We start from the raw sequence: 12159 nt of genomic DNA, 5'->3' as shown, positions 1-12159 counted from the left end.
CCGAAAATTCCTGCAAGACCCCCGCGCCGCCTCTGCTTTTTCAATTTCTTCCCTTGCTCGCTCGCTCGCTGATCCCTCTCTCTGCCTTCCCCGTGCCCCTCCCCTCCTTGTCTTGTCTCAGTCAGTCAGTCACTCACTCCACTTAATGCTACCCCCCCCCTTCTTACCTCTCTCTTTCTCTTCCCATTTCTCACTTTATTTATTTCTCTCCCTCCTCCTTCACTCTCTCCTTCTTCTCTTCCTCCTGCTCTGGTTGTTGCTGAGTGCAGAGACAGGTCACACTGCACGGTTGTCTGAGTGCTGGTGGAAATTGATATGGTGCGAGAAACGTTGAAAGAACGTCGACAGACCTTCTTTGTAGACTTGTGCAGTGCTGGACAGTTGTCTGGCTGTCAGACGGTACGGTGACAGGGGAGCCAATGGGGAAAGACAATACTGCATGAGGACCAATTACAGCTTGATTTGTGTCTCAATCTGACCAATTACAAGCTTTGATTCCGTGATTGCCGTCCACACTGCCCATGCAGATTCATGGTGAGACATGGTGCCTGTAGAAAATGTTTGCTGTCTGTTTGGTTGTACTGTAAGGAACTGTGATGTTTTGGGATTATTCACCCTATACGGCCTGGAGTTTTTCCTGACCACATGACACCATCAGGGATGACCCATGAGGTCCTCTGTGTGTGTGACATTTGGGGTCCAGAGGTGACATTTGTAGACCCAACCCCCGTTGCAGTGGACTATGATGATGTGTGTGTGTACACGTGTGTGAATGCGAATATGCGTGTGTATATGCATGTGTATTTATAGTTGTGCCTGCACATGCATGTCTACGTGTGTCCATGTGTACGTGTGTGTAGGTGTGTGTGTGTGTGTATATGTGTGTGTGTGTCCGCGTCTGTCGGAGACGTCACACATGCTGCTCTACTCAGCTCCTGGTCCATATGGTCCCTGGCGTCCCAGGAATGTGAAGACGGTACTGCTGACCTCAGACCAGTCCACTAGGGTGGGCTCTGATAGAATTGTCAAGGTGGGTGGGGTGATCAGAATATCTCTTTACAGTCATCTATGTCTTATTCTGGATACACAGACAGTGACTTATATCGACGGGTTAGCAGTGAGAGAGATTCCATATCCACCCCCTCCCATCCCATATCCACACCTCAAGCCTGAGAGAGAGAGACAGAGAGAGAGAGAGAGAGAGAGAGAGAGAGAGAGAGAGAGAGAGAGAGAGAGAGAGAGAGAGAGAGAGAGAGAGAGAGAGAGAGAGAGGGAGAGAGAGAGAGAGAGAGAGAGAGAGAGAGAGAGAGAGAGAGAGAGAGAGAGAGAGAGAGAGAGAACAAGGGAAGAAAAACCGGAGTGAATGTGGATTAAATATTGACTGGAGCAGAGTCATCTGTTTCCCTCTCTCTCTCTCTTTCTTTCTCTCTCCATCCACTCATTTTATTATCTTTGTTAAATGATCTACAGTGTACTATAAAGATGTTTTGATCAGATGGTTTGGCATCCAATCAGAAGACTGGTAAGGGGGGAAACCTCCCTTTTTTCCTTTTCATTCTGGCTTTTGATTGGCTAGTTAAAGCTATCATTATGACATTAATATTAACACCTGCAGATAGTGCAAGCAGTGATGTCACATCTTTTTGACTGAGAAGTAGCTTCTAATTCATGAAGGGCCTATGATAACATCTCTTAACCTACAGTATGTCTTCATTTTCAGTCAACTGGGACATCATAATTATAGCTATTCCCACAGAACTCACAATGTAACAGGTGACCACCTTGTGACCACAACTCACACAACACACACAACATGTACTATCAGAAATGTCACATATGTACACTTACACACACACACACAAACTGGCTTCATTTGCACTCCTTTTCCAAATATGAGGTTAAATAAGGACAGTGGGTGGGACACAAATTTAACACTCGTCCACCAACCACTCTCGGTTACCATGAAGTCTTAAGTTCTGATTGACAATATTAATCTTTAATTTAATTATGGTGTCAGGACATTGTGTTCCTGATGACTTGAACTTTGTATTTACACAGTGATGTGTTGACTGGTGCTGGGTTCTCATGCAGGATGGGAGCAAATATGGGCTTGTGTGTGTGTCTGTGTGTCTGTGTGTGTGTGTGTGCACGCACAAGTGTGTGTGTGCCTGGACACACACACAGGAGGAACTTAAACAGTTGGGATTTTAATCACTAGAATACCTCTCCTTCCACCTCACACTATGAGCACATCAGCATGAACAGGAAGACTTCCGTCGATCTGGGAGTCAAACCCACGCAAGTCTGCACCATGATCTTTGCCAACTGGTGGGAACAATTTCCCACGCTTTTTTCCACTTCACATAAAGGCAGGACGTTTCCTCCTTGCCCCAACTACCCCACTACAGTGTGTGCGTGTTTTTATGTCTAGGCTCAGCCCAGGCAATGGCCCATATGCCTGTGTGTGTGTGTGTTAGCTGAGCCTGGTCATTCGAGTGTTTTCAGACGTTTACTCATTCAGTGAGTCCCGCTAATTCTCAGCAACGGCAGGTTGCCAGGTATTTTATGGCTGTACCCCCACGTGTCTGTGTCGCAGTCATAGCATGGATGGTGTTAGCAGAGGACAGATGTGAAAAGCACATACAGCGGACCTGTGTGAATGGGCTGAGAACATGGCAACGTTTGGAGGAAGTCCAAACCCACCTTTTCTACCATCAAACACAGACCGTGTGAACCATGCAGGAGAACCCCAAAGTGTGTGTATGTGTGTGGTGGAGGGTGTGTGTGTCAAAAGGCACAGTGATGTTTAGTGAAAGCACGTGTGTAGACATGTTTGCTTGGTACTGCATGTCAAGCATGAAATGGTCAAATGGACCACACCATATCTACGTGAATATTGCAGACCTGCACCAAGGTTAGCACCTTTCCATGAGCAGACAGAAGCTTCCAGATACGGCGAAACAGAGTGTCCAGTCTGATGCCTAATGCCGAAAACCTGGTGTTGGGCTATGCCTTCACTCATATGGAATTGGTATTACTGCTAGTATGTGTTGGGTCGAAAAACACATATATCTGGATGGGCCCAACGGAGCCATGAAAGCACCCCTGGCCAGGCTCTGAGACTGGTGAGTGGAGCTGTGGTCAGGGAGTCTCCGAGGTACTGGAGATGCCAGGGAGACACTTCTGTCACTTAAGCTTTCTCTCTCTCTCTCTCTCTCTCTCTCTCTCTCTCTCTCTCTCTCTCTCTCTCTCTCTCTCTCTCTCTCTCTCTCTTTCTCTCTGTACTTTTATGCTCCCTCTCCTCTGGCTTTTCTTAGTCTCTCTCTATCACCGTTTCTCTCATTGCATCCTTCCCTTTTCTTAACCTCCTGCCTCTCAGGCTGTGATATTTCTCCTTTTCTTTCTCTTTCTCCCTCTCTCTCTTTCGCTCTATCCATCCAGATGGATAAAGCGTTGGAAAGCACACACCTAATGAGTTAGGTGATAGTCTGGAGGACTATGGGGCTACAAACATACCTTAGGGCTGTGACTTCATTTAGCTACTTTATAACACTCTCTTTTAGGTCACTTGAGCTCTCAGCCCAGTGACTGGGGGTTGGGGAAAGCATAAAAGTGCTGTGCTTGTAATTGAAGGGTCCTGAGTTCAATCCTAGTGAAGTGTCAAACTTTTTTGTTGTCTTATGGCCATCCCTAACCCATAACCGCACATGGTTAATATGACTCAAACCACCAACTCAATCCCAAACATAACCCAGCTAGAGTAACACCTCACCATTTCCTTGCTAAATGTGTGACAAAAAGGATGACTATCAGGAATGTAATGACTTTGGTGTTGACACTTGTAGCAAAATGCTATTACGTACAGGCCTCAGAATAGTACAACAGTGGGAACATAAACTCAATGCACATTTGACTAGTCGATCTGATACTATTCTATTCTTGGCTGTCGTGAAGGGCACATGTCCGCTGCTCCCGTGGGTGTATGTGGTGTTTCTCTTCACCAGACAAACTCAGTGAAGTTGTGTGCTTTGCGAGGACTTATTTCTGGTCTTCTGGGCCCCGTAACACACATCAACTGAGGTGAGGAGTGGCAGAGAGGAGGCCTGGAAGTTGTAGCCCAGGGAGGAAAGGAGAAGAAGGGTTGAAAAGGAAAAGAAAAGTAGCTGAGCGGAATGAGAGAGAGTGAGCGTGAGAGAGAGTGAGCGTGAGTGTGAGAGAGAGAGAGAGAGAGAGAGAGAGAGAGAGAGAGAGAGAGAGAGAGAGAGAGAGAGAGAGAGAGAGAGAGAGAGAGAGAGAGTACTGGGGAGGAATGGAGGAAGGAGAGTGAAGGAGAGAGAAGGTGGGGGAGGGCTCGGGCCCCCCACAGGGCTGCTGATGGATGTGTGGCTCCCGGGGTTCAGGGGAGGGCAGCCAGGCCCTGCGCCTGCCCTCAGAGTGGCAGCTACCTGCCGCTCATCACACACACACAAATAGACACACAGATATTAACATACACTCATGTACGCTCACACACTATCAAGACACAAGTGCACACAAGCAAAGCCACTCAAATGACCACACTCAACACTCTCACTCTCTCAACCTATACACCACAAGGTGAAACACAGGGAGGAGTGGAGGCTGAAAAATAAACCATCAAGCAACTAGATGCCTGACAATTGATGAGATCCATCCATGTTACTTTATAGTGTGATTAGAGAATGTACCACAAAGAAAGACAAATTAGAGGTGTGAGAGCGGCAAATGATCTTAATGTAGGCCTACATGTCTGTATGTTATTTTATTTTTTGCGAGTAAATATCTCATGGTTATGCAAAAACATTTGTGGCGCCCCCCGGTGGTTCAGTCGGGTTGAAACTGGCAGGATGACAAGGTAGAAATGATAATGATTTGTCATTAAGTGACGCTGCGGGGAGTAATCCATCAACTTTAGGTTCCCAAATCCATCATGGTTAACCTCAGTTTGAAAAGTCATCAATCAGTGCGTTGATCCAACTGTAGTTTGTAGAATTAAAGGCATACGATGCAAAGTTTTTGACTGGATATCATGTGATTTACTATATCAAAGGTGATGTCTGTCAGGTTTCGGGATGCATTTTAAGATGATTTCATGGCGTTCGGCATGTTGCTCGATTGGTAGAAGTATCCCAAGCCTTTAGCCTATATGGAGCTGCTCCGAAAATAGGCCATTGGCTAATACAGTGTGTACTTGGCTACATGGTTTGCGTACAATGACAATTTAAGAAATGCCAGTCTTAATAAATTGAATTGCTCTGATCAGTAGCTTACTCTTGTCTCATTATCGCATTGCCCAATACTGACCACATTAGAAATGGCGCTTAAAATAATTAATTGGTTGACGATCAATAACTACGAAGCGCTCTGATGATGGAGGTTAAAATCGTCCCCTGTAGGCGGTGTGGATGTTAATTTGAGGTGGTTTGGCCTGTCTCTTAAGGGAAAAAACAACAACAAAATAGGGTGATTCATTTGAAGAGCTTTAATGGCCCATTCGCCTCTGACCCCTTGAAGTGAGCGAGTCTTATCATTGTTCATTATTAAGTGTTCTGTTTGATCCATAATGAAGTGTGTTTTCGTTTTCGTTCATTGGAAGAAGTCTGTTTCACTTTAGATTTACTTTTAGTTTCAGAGCAAGTCATTGTTCATTTGTTGTCTCGGGTCAATGGTAATAAAATGAGCACACTAGGGACATTAAGACCTCTATTGACAAAAAATGAGTACAACATTTTAGTTTCATACATTTCTTAATGAGAATCTAAACTGCAATGCGTGAAAGCCCACCTCGTTAAGACGAGAAGCTCCTGTTTAGAGACTTGTGAAGAATGCGGCTCTTTCTCAAATGAAGGGAGGGGGTGTTTTAAAAACGCTAATCGCCTGTAATCCTTTTAATATGTCTCACACTTATCCCGGCAATACACATGAAGCTAGCTACAAAGACTGACATGTCGCATCCCTGCGGCACATCCCAGTTTCATCCTAGAAACGTAAGAGACACTTTGCATAACAGTTATGATTTCAATGAAGATAAGCAAATAAAATCATTTTAGTGATTACAGCATATGCTATACAGAGAGTAGCTCCGTAAGAAGTGTTGAACAAACATATTTTCTTACTCGACATTATAAACGGTAGCCTGGTCAATCACAAGTCAACATTTTATTTCATTAATTCCAAGCATTGTTCGGCGCAGAAGCGTCAATGCGCGCTGGCTAGAAAAGACTCCTCCTTTCTCCCTGCAAGTGTTGACTTCTCCTCAGGTGAATATATGTTTTAAATGCAGGGGGAGGGGGTCGCTTTTGTTCTGGAGAAAGAGGGCTTGTTCCTTGCAGATCGCCCTTCCATTTTAACCAGGGGTGTGAGCGCGAACAAGGGGTTGACATTGGAGCTTGGGATGGGAGTAGAGGGGAGACGGGTAGAGTTCACCAGTCCTTCACTACCGACCACAGAGGCAACATCACCCTCTCTGAACGCACGGGACACGCACGGCATATTCACCACGAAGGAGGCCGACCTGTACGCACTCAGCAACGGGATAAAACCTAGAAGACAGCGTCTGAAGTGTCGGTTGTAGGAATAACAAATAAAGACACCGCCGCGCTGGAACTGTCATCTTACTTGGCATCCGACGACCTCGTTTTTGTTTTAGATATTTATCGCAAGGACACTTCCAAGCGCTTTTGTCAAAACTTGAAGACATATTTCAGTTAGGCTACTTCTAAGTGCACTTACATTGTGACAGACACTTGTTATCAGTTATCACAATTTATAGTATCTTTGAACATTATAGCATATACTGTCAATGTAGTACAGTCTTGTGCGGCAACCTCTTGCAGAAGGGTTATGGACAATGATTACACTAGGAATGTAACCCAAATTATGGTCATATCCATCTCTTCATTCGCCCTTGGTTGTTTTGGATTTTAATGCTTTCCTTGGAAATCCAGGATTTCAAGTGCAACTGAACCCTGCATCTTTTACGTTTTACTAAATAAACTCGAATTTGGAAAATAATTTATCAAAGGAACATTAAACCAAATCAACATGCGACGAATCCCATCTCCCTTGAGTTATCTGTAAGTATATTTCCTACTTGCTTACACTCGATTCTTATACTATCTATTGAGTGTGTCAATATATTAACCCGTTATTTAAATCTCTTTCCAGGTTCCTACACTTCTTTGCATTCTGCTACTATGCTCAGGTATGTTCACATATGTATTTTTTGGCCTCTTTGTTTAGAAATTATCATTAGTTATAGTTAGTTAGGTCCACATATTATTTTGGAAAACCCCAATCTTGTTTTAAAATGTCTATCAATGCATTCATAATTTATTATCGAGAGGAGAATCAGTGCACATGTTCATCCGGCATTCATATTTTACATAGTCTACATTTTACAAATAGTCCACTTTTAAATTGTTTAAACATATGGTTGGTGTAGTGGTTCGCGAGAGTGACGTGTAATAATAGCGAGCAGTGAGGGAGAAAGGTGAGAGATCATATCATTTCATTGTGATACAACAACATATCAGATGGGGCCCACGGCGCGAGGGGCAGCGGGTGCGCGGCATGCTGCCCGCGTCACAGCCTGGCAGGTATCTCGAACATACTGCCATCGTGCAGGATGCGTGGGCACAGAAGGGGCATCGCACGGGGAAATGCAGGGCTGTGAAAAATGTCGTGTGGGTAAAAATCGAGGGCCAAAGTGTCCGTCGTCATTCCATCACATTGTGTCCCCCCCAGTGAGGGCAATGTTTCGAATTGAAAATAAGTTGAGCGCATTGATCTCTTTTTTATTGTACATACATGTGACGGCCCTGGCAATTTAAATATTTTATATGTAGGCCTATATATGTATAAAATAGACTACCGTACATTCTCAGAATCATTATTTTACGCACACGCTGTTATCATGGAGCTTGCGTAATCTTCTTTATTGGATCTCTCATTTTACATTACGTGGTTGCTTTTCAAGTTGAAAGGATGCCTATTGGGAACAGATGTATTTTAATTATTAGTAAAAAAAATGGCTTTAGTTAATAGAAAGACAATTGGAAATATCTAATTTCCCTAAGGTTGTTGCAGTTTGAGGTTTTATGACAGCCAACTGCAAATATCTCCCCAAATTGGCTTCCACTTTTTTGTGACGCATAGGTTATTTAGGCTCCTGTAATACATTGAAGCAATTTTTGCAGACACTGATTGGTATGACATCTAATTTCTGACAGGTAACCAATCAGTCCCCGCCTAATTTCACGCAGCATGTAAGCGACCAGAGTAAAGTGACGGACCGGGTGAGCCGCAGGTTAATTCGGACCTACCAACTTTATAGCCGAACCAGTGGGAAGCACGTGCAAGTTCTCCCCAATAAGAAGATCAACGCCATGGCGGATGATGGAGATGTTCATGGTAAGTTTAAGATCATATTACATTAACACAGCAATTAGTAAGAAACGCGTAAAATATTGCCATCTACCTACACCAACTAAACCTGTTGACATGACGTATGTTTCCATTACAAGTAGTCTTTTTTACGTCTTTTCTGACAATATGTGATGACCTTTGATATCTGGAAGGCTTTTGTTGAGAGAGGAGTGCGCGCCAAGTCCAAAAAATGTAAAAATGGATTCTAGATTGTGCTGTAGGTGATTCTCCAGAGAGACGCATGTCTGGAAGAGCCATTAGAAGTCATCCTACTTCAACCTCCTGAACATTTCCTGCATAGCTCTTTCCCTCTCCCTCTGTCTAGCTAAGAACCAAAATAGGCACGGCCGAATCATAGCCACCCCTGCCTGCCTTTTACGCACAACTTTACCCCCGCTCTGGCTTAATCTGTTCATGAAGCCCACACACACGTAGAAGTTAACATGTTCCTTTGAATCCCAATTTTAAAATCCAGGCCAATAATATGGTGCATTATGCTGCATTGCCTTTAATATAAACGGACAAATATACACACAAGTGTGTCTCTACTGCAGCTGCTGTTGGATTTTGATTAGAAGGATCTCTACAGCTAATGAGTCGAGTGTGTGTGCAAGGTATTAACCCTTAGAGAGTGGAGGTTCCCGATCTGTGTTAATGTAACTGGATGTGTCCGAGTGTGTGTGTGTGAAGGGAAGGGGGGGGGGGTTCAGGACTTGTGGCCATTTTTACTATTGCCAAACCTCAGAATGTGACCACAACCACCAGCCTTAGTCTGAACTACTGGGCTGTGGTGAAGTGGCAGGTCAGAGACTAGTCAGTTTGACCATGGCTGGGACTACCAATTGAAGAGTGACAATCTGCCTTTCCTTTTCAAGAATATGAAGTAGAGAATCTACTTGAGTAGTTCAGTTACTGCATTCATTGAATATAAAAGTTAATCTTTTTATTTTTGTATTTTCTAGTAATAAGTCAAATAACAAATGTTTTTATTTAAGTTTTATCAATGAAATGTTTTGAGATGGAGTCTACACATTGAACACCATGCAGGGACGTTTACACTGTTGTTCTGTTTAAAAGTGTGTCTTAGAATAGAGATAACGGTACCACTGAAATGACAAGTGTATAGATATTTATTTTAAAAATACAATAATACTGATAGTCTCTCCAGGATAGCCTCTTTAAATTTCAAAGACACACGTGGTTTTATCATTTTGCAAAAATGTAAGCTTACATAAATCCTCAAGAATGGTCCCTGTAGATTTTCTGTGTGTGTGTGTGTGTTTCTGTTTGAAAGAGAGAAACTGATGAGTGGGGTGTGTACTACAGTCTGTATGTGTGTGTGTCCACGTCTTTGAACAACATGTCATTACAAACGGTGCCAAAGTTCTCTGCCCTGATCGCTAATAAAACTCTTTTGTTACCCCAGCCAAGCTTGTCGTGGAGACGGACACATTTGGAAGTCGCGTGCGGATCAAGGGAGCCGAGACTGGATTCTATATCTGCATGAACAAGAGGGGGAAGCTGATTGGAAAGGTAGGAAGAAAAATAATTGTCATATGTAGGAATATATGTATATGATCATGTCACGATATTGGTACAGTTGTCCAGACGACCAGCAAGCTTCAGAACTTAATTAGTATTTGTAGATTTTGACGGTGCTGTTGTAAGTGTGACATTTCCAGCACTCTTACTGAAGGCTTTAAAGTTTGGACCTGATGGAACGAGAGCGGTTTCCTGTTTGTTAAATCGATTGAACTGATCTGGTTCATATAGGTCTCCTTTAGAGCTGGTTCATATAGGTCTCCTTTAGAGTTGTGCTACAGCGAGGGATGAAATCCTACGGTTTCCATCATTCTCTGCTCACCTTTCTGCAGTGTGCAGAACTCGGTGTTATAGACCCGGTTCTGTCAAGAACAGTTTAGGTGCTGTTGAGCTCCAAATTCTCCTATTAAGTAGATCCACAACTGAATTCCAAAAATGTCATATTTTATGACATTTATGACATTTATAAAAAATATAGCCATATTTCTAACCATGCTCTGAAAAAAGGTTATAGTTTCTATGGTTAGGGTTGTATTTGGTGGTTCAAAGGGTGAGTATGTGAGTGTTGTGGTGAGGGTCTGAGGGTGTCTCTGTGGCCCTATCTTGCTGTGCTGGTTAATAAACAGGGATGCCAGCCCCGCCTCCCCGGTCCAGAACCCTGCCAGGTGCACCATCTGCCCTGATCTACCTCTCTCTGCCATACTGGCTCAGCAACAGCCTGGTCTGTGTGTGAGTGTGTGTGTGTGTGCGTGTGTATCTGTGTGTTGTTGCAATCAGGGTATTTTGTGTGTGTGTGTGTGTGTGGGAGTGAATGTGTACATACGTCTGAATATGTGTATCTATATGTGTGTGTGTGTGTGTGCGTACGCGTGCGTGTGTGTGCGCACATGCAAGACGCTAGGTTTATTTTTAACGGTTCATGTTGTCCAAAGGTGGGAGTGAGCTAAGTTAGTGCTGCCGGTGTGTGACGTTCCTAGAGAAGTAAAGGAAAGGTCCGTTAACTGGGTTTGGAAACAGGGCTTACCAGAGCACCAAAATATAATAATACCAGACTTAATAATCAATAACCCTGTAAAATCTACATAATGGTCATGTTCTCTGACCAGCATGTCCTGCATGGCTGAGGATACAACTACAAAATGACTGCATTCCATTGTCCTTCAATTAAGAAGTTCTGTGGGGCTATATTAAGGAGCAAATCAAGGAGGTTCCTAATTGGAGCTCCCCAGTAGACAGACTTGATTTATTTTGGGGTCGATGGATTGATATTCAACCCAAGGAGCACTCTGATTATATTTAACCACAAGCTGACAGCCAAAGCAGTAGTCGATCGAAGCAGAGGGAAATCCACACTAGAAGCTGATTGAGCACTAGGAGGAATAGTAACTTCAGAGGTATTTGTTTTTGCAAAGGTGATGGCGTGACTCAGGCAGCTGACCCACGAGTGGTTCAGGGCGGACGCGAGTTGCCCTTGTCGGTGTGTTTGGTGGTGGAGGGGCGTGGGGGATCATCGCTTACTGTCATCCCCTCTCTCTGATCTGGGCCTGTAATGACTGTAGCATATGGTTCATGCGTGTGAGGAAGGCTGCGTGCATGTGTGTGTGTGTTGGGATGAATGTGTGTGTGTGTGTTGGGATGAATGTGTGTGTGTGTGTTGGGATGAATGTGTGTGTGTGTGTTGGGATGAATGTGTGTGTGTGGACGCAGAGACCCAGTGCGTGGTAGCCTTCATATATCTGATCTCCCAACTGTAAATCTTCATAGAGAGTGCTCGCTTTTCTTTTGCTTGCTTTCTTTCTAACCCTATGTGTGTGTCTTTATGTTTCCCACAGAAAAATGGGCAAGGCCGTGATTGCATCTTCACAGAGATCGTACTGGAGAACAACTACACGGCGCTGAGGAACGCTCGCTACGAGAATTGGTACATGGCCTTTACCCGACGCGGTCGCCCACGAAAAGGCTCACGGACGCGCCAGCACCAACGCGAGGTTCACTTTATGAAGAGACTTCCTCGCGGACATCAACCCATCCACCAGGCCCACCAACGGCCGTTCGACTTCATCCAGTACCCTTTCAGTAAGAGGACTAAACGCACACACCACTCAGCTGAGCGCTGAGGGGGAAGACAGAAGGAGAGAGAAACACTGACTGACAAAGCAGGCGCAATCTCTT

At 44.2% G+C, this 12159-nt stretch overlaps 1 protein-coding gene across 1 annotated transcript; it reads left to right on the top strand.

Annotated features, from left to right (window-relative positions):
- Window positions 1–7062: 7062 nt before the first annotated feature.
- fgf8a (fibroblast growth factor 8a) lies at window positions 7063–12159 on the top strand. Its single transcript, XM_047029608.1, has 5 exons — window positions 7063–7094; window positions 7186–7222; window positions 8250–8430; window positions 9872–9978; window positions 11820–12159. The coding sequence occupies exons 1-5, from the start codon at window positions 7063–7065 to the stop codon at window positions 12102–12104; spliced, it is 642 nt and encodes a 213-aa protein (XP_046885564.1). The 3' UTR covers window positions 12105–12159.

This window comes from Hypomesus transpacificus, chromosome 11, assembly GCF_021917145.1.
Source record: "Hypomesus transpacificus isolate Combined female chromosome 11, fHypTra1, whole genome shotgun sequence".
NCBI classification, from domain to species: domain Eukaryota; kingdom Metazoa; phylum Chordata; class Actinopteri; order Osmeriformes; family Osmeridae; genus Hypomesus; species Hypomesus transpacificus.
This window is presented reverse-complemented; position numbering and strand designations above follow the sequence as displayed.

Coding starts and splice junctions, on each gene's coding strand:
- fgf8a (XM_047029608.1), top strand. CDS start 7,063: ATGCGACGAATCCCATCTCCCTTGAGTTATCT. Junction 7,095..7,185: donor CCATCTCCCTTGAGTTATCT/GTAAGTATATTT, acceptor ATCTCTTTCCAG/GTTCCTACACTTCTTTGCAT. Junction 7,223..8,249: donor CATTCTGCTACTATGCTCAG/GTATGTTCACAT, acceptor AATTTCTGACAG/GTAACCAATCAGTCCCCGCC.